Below are 26,318 nucleotides of genomic sequence, written 5' to 3'. Positions count from 1 at the left end.
CAAACAGACAGACAGACAGACAGTTTTTAAAAACATTTGATTCAGCTGTTATGGTACAGTTCAAATAACAATATTATGAGCTTGCGGTAGTTATTTCGAAATTACAGACAGACACTTCATAGAAGTATGGATTTCTATAATATAATATAAGTACGAGTTGTTTATACACGCTGAGGTAGTAGTTACCTAATAGGTATGTATGTAAGTGAGATTTTATAGTATTCATCAAAAGATAAGTAGGTAATCATTGGGGCCGATTCTCTTGTACACAATCTCTAAACTAAACTAAATTAACAGGTCTAAATCTAGTGCTTTCCTTTACCGCAAGCAACATTATGAAAGGGATAGCAATAGATTTAGACGTGATATTTTAGTTTAGTTTAGAGATTGTGTACAAAGGAATTAGCCACATTATCATTCAAAAAAAATTTAAAAATATCTATTTCAGTAGGTAAAACAATTTCACATAGTGCGTAGTAATTGGGACCATCCCAGTAAGTGTTTTAGTATTGCTACGAGTACTCGTGGCAGGCGACCCCGCTCTTCCATAAAATCTTATACAATAATAATTGAAATAAGTAGTTCCTTCATAAATCATATATTTACAAAAATTCATCGGTGACATCTGTCCAACTATCTGTGTGCCATCATCAATATATCCGGACGCTAGTGTGAGCGCATGCACTCGCTACACTGCTCATCACTGAGTCTATTTCTTTCTATCACAATGTTAGGTGAAATAGCATACAGGTTACCCACGTGGGCCGAGCAGTTCGGACGTGCATCCAGCGTCACCTTAAGTAAAGGAAACGGTGACTATTACTTGGCTAAGAATTCTAACATAAAGCATTGCTTACTAATAGCGTTTACTTAACTATCAAATAAAAATCATTGCTTAAGTAATTACTTTTACTCAAGCAAAGGCTTTTACTTGTTTATAAATACGAGTGTAAGACTCCGCTGTCCATCCGTCCGGCTGTCTGTCAGCGGGCTGTATCTCGTGAACCATAATAGGTAGAGACCTGAAATTTTCACAGAATGTGTATTTCTATTGCTACTTTAACAACAAATACTAAAAATTTCAAAATTCTCGCTATAAATATTAAAAAAATTAAAACTGACATTTCTTGTGCGATAGTACTGAACCCTTCCTGTGCGAGTTCGACTCGCACTTATAATCAGTAATTAGGGTTTTAATAAGACACATAAACAGGATTCAAACCCACGGTCGATTCGAGGATCCACGCATTCTTGCTATTTAGCTATAAGGTTGACCACTACAAAATTACGACATACGATACGGCCTACGGTCGTCTGTTCTAAAAAAATCGCCTACCTGTTGAAAGACCGAAACTTTTTAGGAGTTATTTAACTTTTTCAAAATGATCTCCGACCGCTATTATTTTGTCGTAAAACGTTTATCAAAATAGTTTTAGGACGAGAATAATAAGGCAATAAGCATATTATTTACCATAGGTATGATAATAAATTATACATTGCTAGACTAGATGTTACCAGCGACTTCGTCCGCGTGTGTTTAGGTTTTCAAAGATTTTCCGGAATAAAATTTAGGCTATATGCTAATTCAGGGTATAAGCTATCTCCATTTTTTTGAGCCAAGTTTAGGCTGTCCACCACGCTGGCCTCGTGTCGATTGACACGTATTTGAGAACAGAAAAGGTACAGAGTTAGTTTCCCTTTTTTACCCTCCTAGCTTTAGTTTTAAGTTCGCGTAAAAATTATCAAAAAGCGTATTTTTTTTACCTACTTTGAATAAACGTTTTGACTTTGACTTTACTTCCCGGGGATATAGACTACTTTTTGTCCCGGAAAATCAAAGAGTTCCCAAAAGATATTTAAAAAAAATAAAGCCACCCGGACGAAGTTGCGGACATCATCTCGTATGAAATAATTATTTCCTTAAAACCATTGACATAATATAATAGGTATGCCTAGTTCCGAAAAGTTGGAGGTCTAATTATTAGAAGTCCGAACCTCCTGAAAGAGGCCGAAGTCTTTAACCACTCAACTATCGCCGCTTTTGAGCTCAATTTCGTAGTGGGTGAACCTAAGTACTGTGATAGCCTAGTGGTTAGGACGTCCGCCATCTAATCGGAGGTCGGGGGTTCGATCCCGGGCACCTCTAACTTTTCGGAGCTATGTGCGTTTTAAGTAATTGAATATCACTTGCTTTAACGGTGAAGGAAAACATCGTGAGGAAACCTGCATGCCTCAGAGTTCTCCATAATGTTCTCAAAGGTGTGTGAAGTCTGCCAATCCGCACATGGCCAGCGTGGTAGACTATGGCCAAATTCTCATTCTGAGAGAAGACCCGTGCCCTGTTGAGCCGGCGATGGGTTGATCATGATGAGGATGATGAACCGAATCATAACATAACCCTTATTTTGCCCTCACGTAAAAGTTAAATACCAGTTAGGTGTGAAAGGGTTGACATTCCGGGGGTTTGAGGGTGACAAATGCACCCCTTATTATTTGACGATTATTGTTAATGTAGATCCGATTGCCCAAGATTGCAACCTCAACCCTTTATGAACCCTTTGTCGCCTTGTTAGAGATATTTTTAATAACATTTATAGGAAAAAGGAAAAAACCAGTCAAGTGCGAGTCGAACTCACAAACGGAGGGTTCCGTACTGTTACACCTTTGGTATGTATACAATAGTGCTAACGCAAGCACACCCCACCTAAGCTCTCCTAACAAGAGGCTAGACGACAACAGTCAGTCTCGAGGGTAACGTCAACCAGTTAACACGTCTTTCCGGTTATTTGTTTTCGTAATATAAATTGTGTAGAAACTAATTAAATAGTTTTAGGGAAATAAAATCTTTTTTTAAAAAGCCTTTCCCCAAAGATCCCGTAACAATTTGGTGGCAGCGCGGTGGGATCCTGAACATTCCGGTTTGCCTAAAAAGTGTCGTATACCCCGGGCTCCGCGTAGACCGATTTTTGAACGTTTTTCCGGAAGGAAAATCTAAAAGAAGAAACAAGGACTCTAAAGTGAAAAGTGCTGTGCAAAAAGCTCATAAGTGAAAAGTGTAGTGAAAAGTGCACGAGTCCTGTGTCGGCAGACGATCTCAAATTCGTGAAGTGTTGTTAACCCGTCCGGTGCAACGCCAGGGTGTGACCCTGACCCCACAGAGTTGGAATTCACGGGAGGTCCGGCCGCTTATTCTGTAAACATCTTCGCTTATCGCTGAAGAATGCAGGCGAGCGTCTTGTTTATGTTAACATTCGTCGAACTGTAAGTGTTATCTCTATTATGGTCTACGCGTTATAAATGAACAATATTGAATTGAATACAAAGAAGATTATAGATTGAAAATTATAGATTTAATATTCAAGGAATTTGAAAGTTTAAAAACTATTAACTTTTGACAAAGTTATATAAAAAGGAATTTATAAAAGGAGAATACATAGAAAGTTGTGGAAGAAACTTATATTTGACATTTTACATTTGACATTTTATATTTTTACAGATTTATTTTACATTTTTGTGTGTACTTTATTTTACTTGTGTGTTTACTCTATTCTATTGATTGTTTTTTTTGTGTTTTGTGTATCAAAGTATCCAGATCGAACTACTAACATAGTTTTACAAAATGCCGAGGTCAGATAAGGTTAGCTTAGACGTCCCACAGAGACCTCAAGACAGTGAGACTAGGTCACCGTCCCCGGTCCTGTCAATTAAAGGCGAAATAGAAGTAGATTTGAACATCTTGTTAAAATTTATAAAACCTTACGATGGGTCGCGAGAAACTATTAATTCTTTTATCACGAATTGCAATAACGCTTTCGATTTGGCTACGGAGTCACAAAAGTATATCCTATTTAAATACATTCTAAGCCAACTTCAAGGCAAGGCTGAAATAGCAGCCTCGATTAAAGACTTTACCTGTTTCGAACAACTTAAGGAATTTCTCAAAACTCAATTCAGTCAAAAGAAACACTATTCCCATTTAATCATGGACCTGCAGGAAACAAAACAATTATCCACAGACAGTGTCGTACAATTTTCAACCAAAATTGAGTCAATTCTCACCCAGCTTCTAACAGAGATTACCATGAATTCACATAGGAAGTTAGAAATTCCAGGGCGTACAGCCGCGATGGAGGACTTAGCTCTCCATCACTTCCTTATGGGTTTGCACCCTAGGATTTCGAACATTGTTAGGTGTCGGTCCCCTCGGAACCTAAACGAGGCAATTTCGCTAGCAATCTCGGAAGAAAAGATCCAACAGACATTATATAGAAAAACTGAAAACTACCAAAAGGAAAGAAGGAATTTTCCGGGTCAATTGATGTCAAAACCCCTTCAGGGACAACAAAGAAAATTCTACAAGCCTCCTCAAGGTAATAATTCCTTTATGCCTAGACCCCCTCAGGGTCAGCAAAACCAATTTGGGCCCCGACCCCCTCAGGGTCAACAAGGCCAAAGAAACTTCTATAGGCCTCCTCAAGGCTCATCATATTATCCACAAAGTAACTTTGTGCCCAGACCTCCTCAAGGTCACCAAGGAAACAGATTTCAACAACCATCTTATTTCAATAAACCACACATCAACTTCGTTGATGAAGAAGAGGAAGAAGATGATAGGACTCCTTATGATGAGGAAAATCATCCGGGACCTTCCGTCCCCGACGAACAGGATCATGACGAAACTACCGACTACTATGAGAACGACGAGGATTTAAACATGTAGATGTCACGTCGTCGTGCCGGACGCGACATCACCCAAGTCGTGGCACGAATAGGATTTTCAAAATCAATAACAACAACAACAAGCTATTACCACATATTAACGTACAAACTTCAGGAAGTTCCAGGCCTCTTTCATTATTGCTCGATACAGGCGCATCTATTTGCCTTATAAGAAGGTCCGCCTTAACAAACACCATGAAAGTGCATTCGGAAAATGTGTCAGTAAAGGGAATCGATTCCAAAATCGATTTACCCCTCAAAAGTTTAGGTTACGTGAACCTTAAAATAAAAATAGGAAACGAATTGATATGCCATAAGTTCCATGTATTCAACGAATTACAGATCCCCTATGATGGAATCATAGGATCAGACCTTTTTGCGGCATACAATTGTCAGCTAAACTATAATACAAATAGCCTTGAAATCAATCAACACAAGGCATATTTAATTTTCACTGAACCAAAGTACCTTATTACACCAAGATCAGAAACTGTCATCGAATGTTCGGTAGAAAATCCCGAAATAAGAGAAGGAATGATAATAGATCAGAGAATTTCCGAACAGGTTCTTATTTCCAACTGTATGGTTAAAGTGAAACCCAATAAAAGAGTCAACATCACTATATTGAATACGACTGAAGAACCTATTGAAATAAATTCTAATCTAAACCTTAAATTGCAGAAAATTCCGTCTCACAACATAAAATTAGTTAACAATTGCCAGAACACGTTAGAGAGAACCGAACGAGTTGTTGATTCTCTCAGGTTGTCGCATTTAAACGACGAAGAGGGCGAACAACTCGTGAATGTTTGTTCGCAATACTCCGATATATTTCACTTACCAGATGACAGACTAACATACACAAACGCGTTGAAACATCAAATCAAAACAAATTCGGACACTCCTATTAACGCAAAATCTTACAGATTCCCTCAATGCCACAAAGACGAGGTTCAAAACCAGATAAAGAAGATGCTAGACCAAGACATAATCCAGCCATCGATATCACCCTGGTCATCACCCATCTGGGTGGTACCCAAAAAAATCGATGCTTCAGGTGAAAGAAAATGGAGAGTGGTGATAGACTACCGAAAACTCAACGATATAACCATTGGAGAATCGTATCCCATTCCACAGATCAACGAAATCCTGGACCAACTAGGAAATAGTAAATACTTCTCTACCCTTGACTTGGCATCTGGGTTCCATCAGATCCAACTAGACCCAAAGGACGCGGACAAAACCGCCTTCACCATCCCAGAAGGGCACTACCAATTCAAAAGGATGCCATTTGGACTAAAAAATGCCCCAGCCACGTTTCAGAGGATGATTAATACCGTTCTCTCCGGGCTGCAAGGAATTCACTGCTATGTCTATCTAGACGACATCGTCATTTATTCTTATGATCTAAATTCGCACATAGAGAAATTAAAAAGTGTATTCGATAGGTTACGCCAATTCAATCTTAAACTGCAACCAGACAAATGCGAATTTCTGCGAAAGGAAGTAAACTATTTGGGACATACTATTACAGACGAAGGAGTTAGACCAAATCCCGACAAGATAAAAGCTGTAAAAGAATTCCCTATCCCAAAGAATCAAAAAGATATAAAATCTTTTCTAGGTCTCATTTCCTACTACCGAAGATTCATTTCAAATTTCTCCATGCTTGCAAAACCACTTACCTCACTCTTGAAGAAGAATACCACGTTCAATTGGGGTAATGAACAACAACTCTCTTTCGAAACTTTGAAAAGTAAATTATTAACAGCACCAATACTTATCTACCCAGACTTTACTAAGCCGTTCATACTTACCTGTGATGCATCAAATTATGCTATCTCTGCAATTTTGTCTCAGGGAGAAATAGGAAAAGATCGTCCTATTGCTTTTGCGTCGCGTACATTAAATAAAGCTGAAACAAATTACAGCACTACAGAAAAAGAATGTCTTGCAATTGTTTTTGGTACTAAAACATTTAGACCTTACCTGTATGGAAATACTTTTACCATTGTCACAGACCATAAACCGCTTCAATGGCTTTTCAACTGCAAGGATCCTGGATCACGTTTAGTAAGATGGCGACTCAAATTGGAAGAGTATGATTACAGCATAAAATACAAAAAGGGAAAAGTTAACGCTAATGCTGACGCTTTATCAAGATACCCAGTTAACCCTGTTACAGTAAATCCAGAAGAACTAAATTTAGATGGAGATCTAGAAGAATTACTCATTTCTCCACCATCATTTGAACTAGATGAAATCTTACCTGATACCGAAGATCTACCAGACATTTTTGAAACACCACTGGTTTCAAAACCATTACCACCTGTACCTTCTGTACCATCTCCACCTGAACTCATTGGTTCACCACCTATCGAGCAGATCGATCTACCAAGTAGAGAATTAAGCCCAACTGATGATGACTACTCCACATTTCTGAAAACTGTGTCTGACAAGAATAAAAATTTCAATACGCACATCGTAGAACACAATGAAAGTTTACTGAAATCATCGGTTAAAACATTATTAATACCCACATCCATTGATCTCGATGAGTCAAATCCATATGTTGAAGAAATATTAGGTAATGTTGCAAATTCAAACGAGATTATGGAAGCTGAAAAACAATTACATTCATATTACAAAGTAGAAGCAACCAATAAAACATATTTTCTTCTCTTTACGAAAGTGCACCATTTCGATGAATCACGTTATATTGAAATATTTGAGACTCTGAAACGCGTTAGAAATCAATTATTAATATTTGGAAATATAGATGAAATTGCAATTTCCGATTTCAGAGACCCGTTTGAAAAACATTCCTTCACAAAGATATATAATATTATTTTATTTCTTTTCAATAACACTGGTATTAAGGTGAATATATATCACAATAATATAACTTATCCATCTCCTACCGAAATAAAGAAGATTTTACACGATAACCATGATATCCCAGTCGCTGGACATCTAGGATCAGCCCGCATGTTTAGTAGAGTAAAAGATATGTACTACTGGAAAGGAATGCGTAAAGATATAGAAACATACGTCAAAGCCTGCAAATCTTGTCAGGAAAACAAAGCACTAAGGAGGATAAACAGGGCTCCCATGCAAATTACCAGCACTAGTACTGCGCCATGGCAGCGCCTCAGTCTAGATATAGTTGGACCCTTACCAGAATCCGGATTAGCAAAACTAAAATACATACTCACACTACAAGACGACTTAACGAAATTTTCCGTAGCGTATCCAGTTCGTAGTACAACAGCAGAAGAAACAACAGACTGTCTTCTACATTTCATATCTCTTTTTGGAATACCGAAAATGATTCTTACAGACCAAGGTACGAACTTCACGGCAGAATTATTCAAGAAAACCTGCCAATTCCTGAAAATAAAGCAATTATGGTCTTCGCCATATCACCCCCAGACACAAGGTGCATTAGAAAGGAGTCACTCAACCTTAAAAGAATATTTGAAATCCTATGTTAATGAAGGACAGACTGACTGGCCCCGTTACGTCTACACCGCAATGCTAGCGTATAATACAGCTACCCATTGTACTACCAATTACACCCCGTACGAATTGTTATATGGCCATAAGCCATTTATCCCAAATTCTATCTTTGACGAAACTCCTGGAGCCACCTATCCCGAATACGTGAAGATGCTTCAGAATCGTCTTAAATTCTCACAACAAAAAGCAGTTCAAAACATACAAAATTCTAAAAACAGATCAAAAAACTATTATGATTCCCATAGTAGACCACGACAGTACAAAGTAGGCGACTACGTTTACCTGAAAAACCATCTAAGGTTACGCAAAGCCTTATCCCCATTATGGAAAGGACCATATAAGGTCATAAAAATTCTCGGTAATAATACCTTATCCTTGCTAATCAATAGACGTCATGTCACTCATCATTACGATGAGGTGAAATTGGCCGAAACATCCGGAAATACCTAATAGGTTAACGGAAACTACTTATAGGTATTAGTTGTAGGAGAAAAGTTTACCTTTAAAATTAAAAGGTAATTAGATATAGTATAGTATTAATTTCATTTACTTACTCTCGTAAAATTTAATTTAGATTACTTAGCTTAGGTTTAAAGAAAAGACTCTTATCATTTTTAAAATTTAACAAATAAATTCTTGAGAATTACCATTAACATATATTATGAAATTTTCAGTGCTTTCGCCCAACCGCATCAGGAATACATACAACAAATTTCAGCAAGCTCCGGTATTTATTTTGATTACCTGGGAAATGTAAAAATAAACGAAGGACAATTAAATGTTCTAATTCCATTAGATATATCGTTTGTAAAACCACATGTCGAGAATATTAACTCGGTAATTAATACAGTTGGAAAGACTTGTAAGAGAACTTCAGTTAGTAAAGAGTGCTATAACATTTTCGAGCCTTTAACATTACGATACCAAGATATAGTAAAACAATTCTCTGCCATATCTCATTTGTTAGATACAAAAGCCAAACGCAGTGCTTGGTTTGCAGGGATCGGTTCCATTATGAAACACATCTTTGGAACTTTAGACGAAGATGATGCAGTAGTTTTTGATGAAGCAATAGATTCCGTATTGAATAACGAAAAGAAAATATCGTCTTACTATATGAAAAACAAATTGATATTCGTATTACAAATACCATTAGTGTCAAGTACACAATATAGATTATATCATAATATCCCTTTGCCTACACCGCATATTCCTGGTAAACCAGAGTCTTTCAGTTTAGTAATTCCTAGTTCGAAATATATCGCAATGACTATTGATAAAAACCACTATTTCGATCTGGACGATTTGAATAACTGTTTAATTATTAATTACGAACATTATATATGTGATGTTGCAAATGTGTATGCAACTGATGGTAAAAGTACTTGTGAAAGCGAATTGTTATCAAAGGTCATTAATAAAATCCCGAACCAATGTGAAACCAAGTTCATATATGGTAAAGTAAATATTTGGAAAAAATTGAATTATAATAGGTGGATATTTGTCCAATCCGAACCAAGTAAAATTATCATAGAATGTCAGAGATTTAAAATACATAAAGAGGACACTTTGTTAGGTACTGGTGTTCTAACCTTACGAGAATCATGCATTGGATACAATAAAAACACAGTCCTTATGACAAATAAAATTGATAAAAATATATCTTTACCTCTAATAACCTTTGATTACAATTTCATTAATGATTCGTGTTGTAATAGGTTTAAATTTGAAAAAATTAAAGATAGTGTGTCCCCTATTCGTTTGGAGAGAATCGATTTAGATAATTTAAAATCCCAAAGGGAAATGTTAAATAAAAATTTCTTCAGCACAGAACTGACAGAAGAAATTCCTCACATCATAAAATACGGGACGCATTACTCAATTCTAACCATAATCATTTCCATTGGTATTGTCGGTGGAGTGATTTATATTGTAGTTCGTAAGATATTCAAAAACGTAAATGTAAAGGAAAATAAATTACCGGATAAGAATTTTGAAAATATAGAGTTGGAAGTGAATATCAATCCAAAGGGCGGTGAAGTCGATGAAGTCACAGATAAGCCTATTGGATATCCGAAACTTAAACGGAAACTTTAAGTCTTCTTTATGAAGATAAACTTCGGAAGAAAAACTATCCGAAGTTTACCCCCATGGGGGAGGTGTTACACCTTTGGTATGTATACAATAGTGCTAACGCAAGCACACCCCACCTAAGCTCTCCTAACAAGAGGCTAGACGACAACAGTCAGTCTCGAGGGTAACGTCAACCAGTTAACACGTCTTTCCGGTTATTTGTTTTCGTAATATAAATTGTGTAGAAACTAATTAAATAGTTTTAGGGAAATAAAATCTTTTTTTAAAAAGCCTTTCCCCAAAGATCCCGTAACAGTACCATCATACAGACCTACAAGATAATATACGACTATTATGTACCTACTTTTTAATTTAGCATAGCGGCCATTTTGAAATTTTTATTGGGTTCTATCTGCCCCGGCGAACTTCGTACAGTCGATTCTTTTTCAGGATTTTTTTTAAATTTTTTTCTCCGTAAGAACCATCACCGTACTTCAAGGAATATTATGAAAAAAGAATTAGCGAAATCGGTTCAGCTTTTCTCGAGATTTGCGATAAGCAACACATTCAGCGATTCATTTTTATTTATAGATTATGAAAAAAGAATTAGCGAAATCGGTTCAGCTTTTCTCGAGATTTGCGATAAGCAACACATTCAGCGATTCATTTTTATTTATAGAGAAAAGATTAGTTGTCATAGCGGACAGCACTGAAAATTTCAACTCTCTTCAATTCTATTAGGTACGATTCATGAGATAGCCGCCTGACAGACAGACTGACAGACGGACGGACAGATGGACGGATAGCGGAGGCTTAGTAGGTAATAGGCGAGTCAGCTAGTTTTCATTATTCTACAATTTTGAAAACTTTACTTTTGGCCTTTTATAATACGACTAACGCCATCTAGTGAGTAATGTGGTATCTGTTTTATTAAGGTCCAGTTGCATGACAGAAAAGCTTTAAACACCAGCTGTCATGCAGTTGGATTTAATCGCCATCTAGTGAAGTTACCAAGTACTAGGTACAAATTCATCTAGCTGGTATTAATTTTATGTTGACTATAACCTCCTTGTGTCATACAGTTAAGTACCATGTTGACCCGTTAGGTGGCGCAGTTACTTCACGAAAGTAATGATAAAATAAAATAATTACTTTTTAATAATAATTATATTTATTGAAATATCAATATACCTTATAATTATAACAACGACAAATTCACAATAGGTATATGATAACGCACTTGTGTAAACTTAATCAGTCTTATTATACGAAAATTTATAATTTTTAAGAGCCAAGCAACCGTAAAATATTGAATAGGAACGATCTATAAGCCTATACTTACACATAAAAAATATGGGACCCATTTATTCTAAAATACTTTTTTTTCACAAAAAAGTGAATAAGTAGGTACCTACCTAGGTACAATACATAACGTTATAAAAGTTTAGAATTATTTTTTATTTAACAATTCGTTTAAAAAGGCACTTCGTAAGTAGGTATCTAAATTCTAATTCATGTAACGGTCGGCCCTTAGTAATAGAATAGTTTATTTGAGATTGCTTTCTTCTTCCATGCATCTTATATCAGTAAGTTAACCCTCGCTGTTCCATTTCCTCTCGAATTTCCTCTGGTTTCGGCCAAAATATTATGAGGACGGTTGACCCTGAAATGAAATTAATTCCATTTATATTATACTAGCTTATGCTCGCGACTTCATCTGCGTGGACTACACCAAACCCCTATCGCCCCTTTAGGGGTTGAATTTTCAAAAATCCTTTCTTAGCGGATGCCTACGTCATAATAGCTATCTGCATTTCGGCCCGATCCGTCCAGTGGCCCTACCGCGGTTGTTTGACAGCTACAATGTCACGATCGCAATCATCTCTGATTGGTTAATGCTCGCTCTCTATTGCCCACAATGCATTGTTACAAGAAGAATCGCACAAATTCAGCCAATCAGAACAATTGAGATTGTAATAATGATTGATGCAGGTTTTAGACAATCGCCCTACTGTAGTTTGAGCTGTGCGTTGATAGATCAGTCAATTAGTCAGTCAATCTGTCACCTTTTCCTTTTATTTAGATATCGAACTTCAGACCGGACCGCATTACAGCGGCGCTGCTCGGGGCTGCACTGCGGTGTAGGTATACCCGCCCAAAGCGACACAAAGCGTCAGTATATTATTTCAATCCTTTTTCTTATAGTAAGTACATGTTACAATAATCTGTATATATAAAAGGAAAAGCTGACTGACTGACTGATTTATCAACGCACAGCTCAAACTACTGTACGGATCGGGCTTAAAGGAGATCGCCCGTGAACGGGCCCTCTTTTGTGGCATCGTGTCAAAACTTAATTTTTTTTTTTTTTAAATGTGTTATTTTTTTACGATTATGTTTTATTACGACTTTTTTTCACTCTATTATTGAAAATATCCACAATTACAGTTAGAATCGTAGACATGCATTTATTTTGAAGAAGTATTAATTAAATATAACCTCAATATCAGCAATATAAAAAATAAGATTTCTTTATAACCTGGGTGAATAAATAGAAATCGTTTGCAGAATATAAAGAGTTAATTATTTGTCTACAAAATAAAATTAAAACCATGGTGACATAACAATTATATTAGGGGGGGGGGGGGGGGGGGGGGGGGGCAAAGCTCCTAAGAGAATGGGCAATCTCCTTTGGCATGCAGATTGCAGATAGCTATTATGACGTCGGCAGGGGGTAAAACAGCTGGTTTCAAAGAGTTAGACCACGCGGACGAAAACGCGGGCATAAGCTAGTAAAATTTAAAAGTCGAGTATCACTACTTTTTAGCATAGGTATAGCTTCTCAGAATGAGAAAGGCTTAGGTTATAGTCCACCACGCTATCCAAGATCGAGAAAACGTAGAAACGCACAAAGGATTACGATAGTTACATGTTAATATGCGTTACTTACCTAATAATTTTTTAAATATACTATATTGGTTATATTAGGTACATCTTCAGATTTACCCAGCAAGTTTTACCAAGTATAGGCAAGTGCTTCCAGCAAGTTTTTACACAATCCAGCTTTGTTAGATGTCGCAATTCTCACCTGCTGTAAAAGCGCCGAAGACAGAGAAGGCGAGCTGGCAATGCACGTCGAGAGTGTTGCCCAGCAAGTTGGCGCCCACCGCCGCGCCCGCCCGCCCCACCATGTACATCACGCACATCGCCATCGCTCTGGAAACATACAAACATTCATCATCATCATCTTCATCTTACTAGATACCGTCATAAATTTGTAACGTTCAATAAGTTCACCATCATCATCATAATCTAATATCATCTTACTAAATAGGTTCGTGGACTGTTAATAAATAGACTTGATTTTTTGTATAGCGTTAGTTAATGAGGCTAGAATTCCTTCTTCTTCTTCTTCTTCGCTCTGGGCTGGTTTCCGCACTTAAACGTTTCCGTCTGTTGTGCGTGCATTGCCCCTCCCCGCCGCTGAAGTGCTAGAATTCGTTATTAAAGAGAATAATTTAATAATTAATTAATTATGTTACCAATAAATAAAAATTATTATTTTTAGGGTTCGGTACTTCAAAAGGAAAAACGGAACCCTTATAGGATCACTTTGTTGTTTGTCTGTCTGCCTGTCGGTCTGTCAAGATACCTACAGGGTACTTCCCGTTGACCTGGAATCATGAAATTTGGCAGGTAGGTAGATCTTATAGCTGACATTTGGGGAAAAATCTGAAAACCGTGAATTTGTGGTTACACCACACAAAAAGAAAATTTAATTGTGGTCATGAACTAATAATTAGTATTTTCAATTTTCTAAGTAACATAACGATATCAAATGGGGTATCATATGAAAGGCCTTCATTTGTGGATTCTAAAACTGATTTTTATTTATTTTTATGAATCATAGTTTTTGATTTATCGTGCAAAACGTTGAAAAAATACGACTGTACTACGGAACCCTCGGTGCGCGAGCCTGACTCGCACTTGGCCGGTTTTTTTTAAATATAAACTACTTACCGCTACACATCATTTTATTAAATGTTCCCAAATCTAACTCAAATTATGCGCGAAATTCTATAATTCCACGCTTGGTACGTACTTATAACAATCAGTTCGCTGAGTTTGACTTATTTTACCTATCAAACAATAAATTTAAAAAGGAATTAAGAAACTATCATCGTAAAACAAAAAAAAAAGTAGCTTACATCTAAATATGCATGCAATCATACACTCCCAGTTACACACACACACACACATACACACACGCTCACACACACACACGCATACACACACACACAATCATACACACACTGTTGTAATTTTATTTTATTATTGTATATACCTACATTTATTCTAACTCTATTCTGTTAAAATAGTTTAATTATAATTTTAAGTAATCTCTTTTGGCCTTCTGTTATACCTAGATTTAAATTTAAATAATAATTATGTATTTACGCTGTTGATTACTTTCAAATAAACAAAATAAAAATAAATAAAAATTACTACCACTCCAAGATCCTATTGATAACACCGCGATGTCAATTGCGCAAAGTACACAGATAGTACATAGTCAGTGGCGGATTTGTAGTCTTGGCCGCCCTAGGCCCCAGGCCATCTAGTAAGTAGGTACCAGCCGCCCCTTTCTTAGCACTCATGATAATAGACTACATTCTTAACGATTTTTTTATTTCCAACTTTTATCATAATTAACATCAGTGAATTTTTTTCATGATTGGCCGCCCATTATACCTGGCCGCCCTAGGCCCGGGCCTACTGGGCCTTAGGGCAAATCCGCCACTGTACATAGTAGATAAATAAAGAAGATGATCTTACCTTAAACAAGTGGGAAAAACGTCCACAGCAATCGCAGCGAGGATAGACGCGGCACACCCCGAACATAGCGACAGGATGAGCAGTGCAGTGGCGGCGCCTCCTTGTGGTACAAAGGCTGCCCCGATGGTCGCCATACCACACACCACCATTATGCTAGCTGGGGACAAGATAATACAGGATGTAACCAGAACGCTAGCAAAAACTTAGCGTTATTGTTAAACTACTTAAACACAATCCAATACCAATAACCATTTGCCTCATTTTGTAGTTTTAGTGATTTAGTATTTTTCAAACCCGCGATGTATAGCGTGCAAAACCCCGCCTACGACGCGTGATTGACTCCGAGTGGCCTACTTACGCAACGTTCGTAGACCTCTAGCGTCACTTAGATGTTTTATTTGCATATATCTCGTGAACTTTTACAGAACTATAGGATTTTTTTATAATTTATTTTGCGATTTTTTGTGGTATCATATTATAATAAGCATCTGTAGGGCGATTGTCTAAAACCTGCATCAATCATTATTACAATCTCAATAGTTCTGATTGGCTGAATTTGTTTTTGCGATTCTTGTTGCAACAATGCATTGTGGCCAATAGTGAGCGAGCATTAACCGATCAGAGATGATTCCGATCGTGACATTGTAGCTGTCAAACAACCGCGGTAGGGCCACAGTTCTATCACCTGCCTTCATTTTTGCCAGCGTTCTGGTAACACCCTGTATAGCTAATGTCTAAGTAATATCTATAAGATTTCTTGTAGAAACTGCGAAAGTAAAACTGTCTGCTATGTCGACATCCCAATCTACACGCACGAAACGTTTTGCTATTTTTTGGAATACTCTTCCGCGATATGTGTTTCCTACCAATTACAACCCGGGTATCTATAAAACAAGAGTGAATAGGCATCTTCTAGGTAAACGCGTCCAATCTTAGGCCGCATCATCACTTTCCATCAGGTGTGATTGTGGTCAAGCGTTTGCCTATAATGAATAAAATAAAATAAAATGGTTGAATATTTCACTTTCTACCTAGGTGTTATTACAGTTCACGAGACACAGCCCGCTGACAGACAGACGGTCAGTGGTGGCTTAGTAATAGGGTTCCGTTGGCACCTTTCGGGTACGAAACCCAAAAAAATGATAATGTGGCTAATTCCGTTGTACACAAACTCTAACCTAAACTAAAATGGCACGTCTAAATCTATTGCTATCCCTATCATAATGTTGCTTGCGGAAAAGGAAAGCACTAGATTTAGACGTGTTAATTTAGTTTAGTTTAGAGATTGTGTACTAGAGAATCGGCCCCAAATGTCCACTTACAATAAAGCGTCTTTCTGCCAATCCTGCCAATGAACACGCCGATGGCCAGGTAGGTGACTGCGAACACTGCACCCATGCCCATCGAGATGGGGAACACCCGCACTGCCACCTCGGAGTGGCACGCCTGCTCTGGTGCTGCCAACTGTTGACCCAAATAATAATAAAGGTAATCAAAGGTAATCAAGGTAATCTTTTATAACAAGACTAGGTGATACCCGCGACTTCGTGCACGTGGATTTAGGTTTTTAAAAATCCCGTGGGAACTCTTTGATTTTCCGAGATAAAAATTAGCTTATCACTCGTCAGGTCTCTATCTATACCCATACAAAAATCAAGTCAATCCGTTACAAAATGAATCGCGAACTGATTTCGCTTATTCTTTTTTCATAATATTCCTTGAAGAACGGGGATGGTTCTTACGGAGAGAATTTTTTTTTTATTCATTATAGGTGTACGCTTGACCACAATCACACCTGATGGGAAGTGATGATGTGGCCTAAGATGGGACGCGTTTACCTAGAAGAAATATTAATTAAGAAGAATTAGAAAATTTAAAAATTCTTCCCGAAAAAGAATCGACTGTTCGGCGGTACCAGAGATAATATATATAATATTATCTCTGGCGGTACGAAGTTCGCCGGGGCAGCCAGTAGGTAGTCTATAACATTACAAAAAAATGTAAACTTACACTCAAGTTCCTAGCCCTGTCGAACTTGTCGTGTATGATCTGGCAGATGGTGATGCTGTCCTCGCTGGTGCTGCGCAGCATGCTGTTGAGGATGTCGGGCACCCACACGTACAGACCACTAGACCTGGAGGCCAAACCACGGAGGGCTTCAATAACTATTATCATTATCTCAACGCATTGGCTGGCTCACTATACCTAACTGAGAAAAGCTCTCCTCTCAGAACGAATAAAAATGCCAATCCGCACTTAGTCGACAACAGATGACAGATTTTAGCGCAGTCGCAAGCCTACTGTTTTGTAGCGTGCACTAAAATTTAGAGTCTAGTTCATGTTCTGTCCCTTTTTAGCATTGTTAAAAAGAAAAGGATGCAGATACTCTAAATTTAGTTTAGAGAAAGACAACGAAATCGGTGCCAAAATTGACTCATGCTTGTGTTTAAGTCGTATCGGTATACCTACGTAAGGTACCTACACTAAATGTGTGCGTTTGACAGCGCTTGCTCGCGACTGATTGGTCCGACATGCACGCACACTTTCACAATGGCGATGTAAACGACGTTACCACAAGTAAAGTTCAGTACCCTTCGTGAATTGCCTACGACTTCCGTGTGAATTTAGATTTTTAAAATTCTTTGATTTACCGGAATCAAAATAATTATTATCTATGTCCACTCGAGGGATGCACGCTATCTCTGTAGGTACCAATTCCTTTCGTCAAATCGGTTAAAACGGATGGGCCTTTAAAATCCCATGGGACCTCTTTGATTTTCTGGGACAAAATGTAGCTTATGTCCTTGTTTGGGATGCAAGCTATCTTTACACCAAATTTCGTCAAAATCGGTTAAACAGATAGGCCAAGATAAACTAGCTGACAGACAGACACACTTTTGAATTTATAATATTCGTATGGGTATGTCACTGACTGACTAGGCAACTTGCAACTAAGCTAACGATCCATATCTAAATCCTTGAACTACTTTTTGAAAATAATATCACAGTTAAAAAAACAACTAACCAGTAAAATTAAGCAATTAATTTTTCCTCTAGTTCCAGTGTACAAATTAAAATATAGCCATTTAATTATATCTTTAAGAAATAATTATAGTTGAACATTACAATCAATGGACTGATTCATGCAAACCTAAAGATAAAAACAATAATGCAAACGTTTTTCCATAACAATTAAGTGTTTGTGATTGAAATCATAATTCAATTTTCAATCTATTCTGGTGACGACACCGACAATCATTGAAATAGATTTCCATTAAAAAGGATTAACATAAAACTTGAGAAAACATCTTATATATTAAGTCTCGCAACATGCTATTGCGTTGGGAGTCTGGAACCATGTCTCATTAAATGAGACGACATGACGTCATTTTGACGTCATTTGACGTACACTTAAGTAAAAATATACCATCAGCTCTAAACTTCAGTCTAGTGATGACGTCACTAAAATGGCGGCCACGCGCATTAGCAACTTGCGCGACTTATATACAAAGTCAAAGTCAAATGATTTATTCAAAATAGGTAATAAATTACGCTTATTGATGGTCTGGTATGGTGTTAGATTTGTAAGATATAGTGGTGATAGGTAATTAGGTATAACGCAAACTTAAAACTAAAGCTACGAGGGTTCCAAACGCGCCCAGGTCTGAGAAGAGCCCACAACAAACTCAGCCGGGTATTCTTTTTATTATCACCACTTTACAAAATTATTGAAACTTATTAGAACTATCACAAAGTCGTTAAGCAACTCATTCCCAAGCTTGCTTATCATTTAAATAATCCTTTACATTGTAATAGGATTTTTCAATTAGTTTACGTTTTATGAACACTTTGAACTTGTTGAGAGACATCATCAATCATCAATCATCAATACTTATAATAAAACTGTAACAGGTCAAATTCTGTACATTGAAGATATTTTGAAAGTTTTTTTTCGAGGGCACTCTATAATCGATACTGAACCCAAAACTGTAATTTTTTTCATTTTTGTCTGTCTGTCTGTCTGTCTGTCTATCTGTCTGTCTGTCTGTCTATAACACGGCCGCGCATCACGCTGAAACTACTGAATGGATTCCAATGAAACTTGGTACGATTTGAGGTCATACTATGAGGAAGAATATAGGATACTTTTTATCCCGAAATTCAGCATGGTTCCCGTAGGAGAGGGGATGAAATTTAAAATGTATACTGAGTTGTAATTCATTAACGCGTAGTCCGATTTCATTCATTCTTTTTTTGTTAGAAAGGGGATATTTTAAAGATTGTTCCGTAAATATTTCAAGGTCATCTGTTTTTAACCGACTGTCAAAAAGGAGGTGGTTCTTTTTTCTACATCGATTTTTTCGAGGTTTCTGGACCGATTTGCAAATATATTTTTTAAATCAACAAAAAAAGTTTACGTCGTGGTCACATAAAAAATTCTGGATTCAACTCCTTAATCCTGATGCTGCAGGGTTACTGCCCGCCTGAGTTATCAAGATTCAGGAAGTGTTCATAGTGAATTCATATTGTAGGTACCAAGCAACGACAACAATCCCGAAAAATCAAAGAGTTCCCGCGGGATTTTAAAAAACGTAAATCCACGCGGACGAAGTCGCAGGAATCAGCTAGTCTCCAATATGTCTTCTGGAAGCTTATTATAGAAACGTATGGAATTACGAGCAAATGAATTGCTAACTTTACTGAGCCTAGAGGCGGGCATTACAAGTTTATTTTTATTTCTAGTAGGTATTTATATACCAGTCACTTTTTTTTAAAAATTTATTTATGTTTTTATGTACGTACAGTAAATTTTCAAAAATATATTGATTATGCACTGTCATAATTTTAACTTCCCTAAATTTAGTTCTCAGCGACTCTCGTAACTCTTGAGTACTTAGTACCTACCGCCGCTTGAACGGCTGAACCTATTTTGACGGGACTTTCACAGACAAGTAGAGGATTAACCAGGGAGTAACATAGGCTACTTTTTTAACCAACTTTCAAAAAAGGAGGAGTTGTATCTTTCTCCCTATGTACACTGGAATCTCCGAGATTACTTAACCGATGTGCCCGATAGCCCGTATCCCCCGGACTTGAAGGATTCTTTGCTGCCAGTTAGGCGGCCGACAGTAATGTATATCGGCCTTTAGAATGACATTTCGGCTTTGTAGAGCGTTGTCTCTGTCACTCATACCTATATGACGTCTTGTCAGTCTCAACGACAGAGTCGAATCTCCAGGTCGATGTACATTACTTTCGGCCACGTACTGTACTACCCTTTCTTTAAATCTCATAAATAAAACAGAAATAGAAACTTACAGCATAAATACAGCAAACATCAGCGTATGGGAAATGCATACGCATCGTAGTAGAGGCGGTCTGAAGAGTAATGTAATGTTCTTCACGGCACCCACGAAGCCCCCGGACTTGGAGGTTTCTATGTTGCCAGTTACTATCCTTTCTACCTGCAAGAACAATAGGTGTTTATTACACGCTATACTGTAGCTTCTCTTGTAACTTTGTAACATGCAAATTTTTTTTTTGATATTTCAAAGCTTTGCAATCAGTCATTGAATGGACTTTTATCAGATTTTTATGAGTGCATTCAAGGTTGGAAGAAGGCCACTCCATCGAGAAACTCTTCTCATAATGCTTTCGCTGGCCTTAGTGTGCGCACCAGACAGTTCTTCTATTGTGGCTCTTTTCAGCCTACTAACTCTGCTGCATGTGGTAAGTGAACTAACTAGTGTGGTAAGAGATACCACCACCAGTGAGTGTGGTGAGTGGCCAGACTATTCGCATGGACTTCAAGCCTGGCCTTGTGTTGCAAGAAAATCTAACCACCTTACTTTTCGTCTTCAGCTACGTCTAGTTACCGCACCCTACTCGCATAGTTCAATGAATGTGATCTAGTAATGGTAGGTAATGACGTATGGAGCGGAAACGTGGATAGATCTCAAACGTGACCTCATCCACAAATTAAAAGTCACGCTACGGAGCGAGTTATGTTGTGTATTTCTGTCAGGAATAAAATCCAGCACGCGGAAATTCGTAGAAGAACAAAAGTAACCGGCATAGCTTAAAGCAAACCGATGAGACAACGTGAAGGTCATGTCTGTTACGGAACCGATGGTTGATGGGGCCGACGTATTCTGGAGTGGAGACTGCGTACTGGTAATCCCAGTGTATGACTGCCCGCTGGGCCGATGACCCAAAGAAGTTGACAGGAAGCGGATGGATGGGGAACCAACTCCCTTAGGTGGTGTTTCCAACAAATCCAAAATTATTTAAGGGGCAGATCAAAAAATTGCTTAAAAACCGGCAACGCATTGACGGTTCCTCAGGTGCTGCAAATGTTCATGAGCGGCGATAATCGCGGAATGATTTGCGTGCTGGTTTGCGCGCTATTTTTATAAAAAAAACTAGCTTTTAAAAAAATTAGGTCTTTGAAAAATCCCGTGGGAACTCTTTGATTTTCCGAGACACAAAGTAGCCTATGCCACTCTCCAGGACTTTATTTATATCCCTGCATAAAATCACGTCAATCCGTTGCACCGTTTCGACGTGACTGAAGGACAAACCAACAAACAAACACACTTTCGCATTTATAATAAGGGTACTGGTACAGTAGATCTTTTGAGAATTCTTGGTCCTTACGGGGGAATCCAATTGGGGACCTAACGATTTAAAGCCGATTAAGCTAAGCTAAGACAATGAAACAATTGGATTGGAATAACTTACAGGATAATTTGCCTCCCTAGTGTTATGGTTGTACGCATACATCTTAGCCAGTACAGGCAAGGCTTTCTCGGGTCCACTCGAGGACAGCAGGTATCTGGGGCTCTCGGGTAACCATAGCAACGCGGAGGCGGCCACCAACCCAGGTGCGCACCACGACCAAATGAACACTCTCCACGGCACCATCTTGAAACCGAACAGCGGGAACGACCAGGTGCCTGGTATTATCACCCAAGCTAGACCTGAAAATAAAATCTAGATTAAGTCTAGGTAATAATATAAAGGCGAATACAATAATGTAAGGGTCTAGGTAATAAGTGGTGATAGCCTAGTGATTAAGACGTTCACCTTCTTTTCTGAAGGTCGAAGGTTCGATTCCGGGTACGCACCACTAACGTTTCGAAGTTATGTGCGTTTTTAAAAACATTTAAGTAAATATCACTAGCTTTAACGGTGAAGGTAAACATCGTGAGGAAACCTGCATGCCTGAGACTTCTCCATATTCTCAAAGGTGTGTGAAGTCTGCCAATCCGCATTGGGCCAGCGTGGCAGACTATGGCCTAAACCCTTCTCACTCTGAGAGGAAACCCGTGCTCAGTAGTGGGCCGGTAATGTGTTGATCATGATGATGATAATGAATAATGTAAGGAATGGGCGGTGACCTACGCCCATCTCCGATGTAACTAGAGGCTATCTCTGTACCTACTCTGTATCATTCATCAGTAGTAACTACTTCTTCTTCTTCTTCTTGAAATGCCGTCTCCTATCGTAGGTTGGCAATCATTAGGGCTATCTGCACCTTGGACACTGCTGCTCGGAAAAGAGGTCGGGTTCCATTGGCGTAAATTCTTTAGCCACGATGTCCTTCTACGGCCTGGTGGTCTTCTGCCGGCTATTTTCGCCTGAATAATGAGCTGAAGAAGGTCGTATTTGCTATTTCTCATAATGTGGCCGAAGTACTCCAACTTCCGCACTTTTACGTATGTACTTACCTTCATCATGATCAATCCATCGCCGGCTCACTACAGAGCACGAGTCTCAGAGTGAGAAGGGTTTTGGCCATAGTCTACCACGCTGGCCATGTGCGGATTGGTAGGCTTCACACACCTTTGAGAACATTATTTTTTCCTTTACCGTTAAAGCAAGTGATATTTAATTATTAAAACGCACACAACTCCGAAAACTTAGAGGTTCGTGCTCGGGATCGAACCCCCGACCTCCGTCGGGGTCTATCATCATGTTTTATCATTAGTTAGACCATTTTACGAGGAAGGAATAATGTTAGCTGAGAAGGGTTTTGGCCATAGTCTACCACGCTGGCCAAGTGCGGATTGGTAGACTTCACACATCATTGAGAAAATTATGGAGAACTCTCAGGCATGCAGGTTTCGTCATGACTCCGAAAAGTTAGAGGTGCGTGCCTAGGATCGAACCCCCGACCTCCGATTAGAAAGCGGACGTCCTAACCGCTAGGCTATCACAGCTTCGTACTTAGCTTACTACTTACAAATAAATGATACTGATGATCATCCACGTGGATTCAGGTTTTTAAAAATCCCGCGGGATCTGTTTGATTTTCCAGGGCAAAAAGTGTGTACTGACACGTACCTACCTACTGGACATTATTTAAACTGCAATAATTTATAGTTTTGTTATCAATGTAGGTCAATCACACGACTTGTATGTTGTATATTGTCTATTATTTTGTTGCTTGATTGACAGTTCGAACCTACTAACCTAACCTTGACTAATATTATGTTATTAAATATTAATTATCAAATAACATGTTAATTAGCCCAGGCGATTTATGCAAAATTTGAATTAGACCTCGAAATAAATATGTCTGTTACTCTAGTTCTTCTACAATTAAATTATCTACAGAATCAAATTGTCTACAAAATGGGTTTTAGATCATTTTGATAAAATTTATAGTTTCAGAAACATGCCTACCTAGGTACTTTGTATGTTTAACCAGATGAGGTGAGGAAGTAAACCCAAATTATTTTATTCTATAGGCATTCTATAGGTAGCTACTTATCTGTATTTAACTAGGAACAACTAAACGGACATTAAAAATAATATGTTTCTATTTGTGAAAATACTTTTAAACCTTATAAGTACCCGGCAGAAAATATTGTACATCGACCTTTAGAAAGAGATAGCGGTTTCGTAGAGCGTAGTTTCTGTCGTTGAGCCCGACAAAACGTCACGTAGTTATGAGTGACAGAGACAACGCTCTACGAAGCCGAAATCTCTTTCTAAATGTCGATGTTCAATATTTTCTGCCGGTTACTGTATCTAGCCTATGCTTATCTATAAACGCAGCAGCATTAACTAGGCCCTTGTGCTCGCTGGTAAGTTTGAACTCACACTCAGCGGTGGTGATCACGTAGCTCATGCCCACTGATTCCATGGACACGTTGAGCATCATCAGCCCGCAATATTGGTCTACAGTCTACACAAAACAGGAAATTACCTGGTAATATCATAAAAGAGAACGAGATAAATGCTGATCCCCACGCTATAGCGGCAGCGCGCCTCGATCCCGTGTGCATCTCTCCCAGATAAGCGTACACCGTTGCACTTGACGCAGATACACTGTAACAATAAAATAATATTGCACATACCTGAAAAGAGTAACCACCGAGTTTCTTGCTAGTTCCCGATATGTAGCAAGGGCATTCCAAATCAGTGGTAGATTCACTTGGCGATTCTTATGCACTTGGGATAAAATTCTTTCTATTTCTATAGCGGTATTAGCCTAGTTGCGACTAGACAAGGGTTGCGAAGCTGACGTGGCAATGCGCAGGGCACATAGTTCGTACAACCGATAGACGTTGGGGTCCCAAGGTGCTGGAATCGCGCACCGGAAGACGCAGCGTTGGATCCATGCGGCGCAAGACCGTGGCGTGTGACCCTACAAGAGACCTATTTCCAGCAGTAGACGTTTATTGGTTGACGATGATGATGAAGACTTTGGGCTCCTATTCGGGGTTTCGGACTTCGAACACGCGACTAACTTTTGAGAGCTACGAGCGTTCACGAGTAGTTTGAGCGTCACTTGCTTTGACGCTGAAGAAAAAAATAGCGGAGGAACCGGCATGTCTCAGAGGTTCTCTATAATATTTTCAAAGCTATGCCAATCCGCATGGGCCAGACATTGCCCAAGCCCTTCTCATTCTGTGAAGAAACCCGTGCTCAGTAGTGAACTGGCGATAGGTTGTAATGAAGAAAAAAAGTTTGCCAAGTAGTTGGATTTTATATTCGCAGAATTTATTGATCGATTGCGAAAAAACATTGCTACAATTTCGATTGTTGTGATTGGCTAAAATGGTACCTATTCTTGCTGCAACAACAGACTTCTAGTGAGAGTGTCGGTGAGACATACTCGTTATAATGACTTTTGTCCTTAAGCTTAGGTGTATCGTTGATTCAAAGAACTGCGGTATTTTGCAAAATATGTAACCCAGCGGGATTATTCTGTCAGATTCCTTGTTGAAGTTGAATATATACTTACAGACAACCAGTAAAGAATCTAAGAATGAGCAGCATCCAGACGTTAGTGGAGAAGGCGGAAGCTAAGGAGAAGCCTGCAGAAGCCACCATGGCCGGCAACATCACCGCGCGTCGACCGAACCTATCCCCCAGGTAGCCCCAGAGGAAGGATGTGCTTATGATACCTGTGGAAAAACGATTTCATGATTACAAGGCATACAGCATTATGCTGAGCTGGAAACTTTTTTCGTGTTGTACCACACGTGACAGTTTATTCCGGCGCTTCTTCTGCTTGAGGCATTCTGGCTTTAATGCTCAAGCGGAGGAAGCGCCGGGATGACCAACCCTTACTTAAAATATCACTTGCTTTAACGGTGAAGGAAAACATCGTGAGGAAACCTGCATGCCTGAGAGTTTTTCACAATGTTCTCAAAGGTGTGTGAATTCTGCCAATCTGCACTTGGCCAGCGTGGTAGACTATGACAAAAACTCTTCTCACTCTGAGAAGAGAGCCGTGCCCTGTAGTGAGCCGGCGATAAGTTGATCTTGATGATAGCTTACCTATAAACGCAGCAGCATTTACCAGGCCCTTGTGTTCGCTGGTAAGATTGAGCTCACACTCTGCGGCGGTGATCACGTAGCTCATGCCCACTGACTCCATGGACACGTTGAGCATGATCAGCCCGCAGGTCAGTAGGACGAGGTGGTTGAACTTTCCGTGACCTGGATGTGGAAGTGTAACATTATACGTAATCTGTTTTAAGGTTTTAATCCAATTTGCTGTAAACCAGGCAAGGTTATGGCAGGTTTATTTAACTACTAGCTAATACCCGCGACTTCGTACGCGTGGATTTCATTGTCATCATCATCGTCAACGTCCACTGCTGGACATAGGTCTCTTGTAAGTTGTAGGGACTTCCACACGCCACGGTCTTGCA

General features: G+C 38.7%; 2 protein-coding genes across 3 annotated transcripts in view; one reads left to right on the top strand and one right to left on the bottom strand.

Annotated features, from left to right (window-relative positions):
- LOC117986193 (cadherin-87A-like) overlaps nucleotides 1–26,318 on the top strand; it is a 290,214-nt gene that overhangs the window by 202,579 nt on the left and 61,317 nt on the right. The gene's annotated exons all lie outside the window — the stretch shown is intronic.
- The window catches only part of LOC117986179 (synaptic vesicle glycoprotein 2C-like), a 203,569-nt gene that overhangs the window by 170,844 nt on the left and 6,407 nt on the right, over nucleotides 1–26,318 (bottom strand). Inside the window, exons 2-11 of one of the 2 annotated variants that reach the window (XR_011237213.1) lie at nucleotides 25,942–26,103; nucleotides 25,403–25,565; nucleotides 24,362–24,483; nucleotides 21,889–22,127; nucleotides 20,467–20,612; nucleotides 17,158–17,281; nucleotides 16,470–16,611; nucleotides 15,148–15,304; nucleotides 13,400–13,527; nucleotides 11,824–11,974 (exon numbers count right to left, since the gene is read on the bottom strand). Coding sequence is in view for 1 of the 2 variants with exons in the window: in XM_034973020.2 (XP_034828911.1) it covers nucleotides 11,895–11,974; nucleotides 13,400–13,527; nucleotides 15,148–15,304; nucleotides 16,470–16,611; nucleotides 17,158–17,281; nucleotides 20,467–20,612; nucleotides 21,889–22,127; nucleotides 24,362–24,483; nucleotides 25,403–25,565; nucleotides 25,942–26,103 (1,463 nt within the window). In the remaining variant the exon portion in view is untranslated. Of the gene's footprint in view, nucleotides 1–11,469; nucleotides 11,975–13,399; nucleotides 13,528–15,147; nucleotides 15,305–16,469; nucleotides 16,612–17,157; nucleotides 17,282–20,466; nucleotides 20,613–21,888; nucleotides 22,128–24,361; nucleotides 24,484–25,402; nucleotides 25,566–25,941; nucleotides 26,104–26,318 lie in introns of those variants that run through there. The other variant, XM_034973020.2, reaches the window with a different exon arrangement.

This window comes from Maniola hyperantus, chromosome 10 (genome assembly GCF_902806685.2).
Source record: "Maniola hyperantus chromosome 10, iAphHyp1.2, whole genome shotgun sequence".
NCBI lineage: Eukaryota > Metazoa > Arthropoda > Insecta > Lepidoptera > Nymphalidae > Maniola > Maniola hyperantus.
This window is presented reverse-complemented; position numbering and strand designations above follow the sequence as displayed.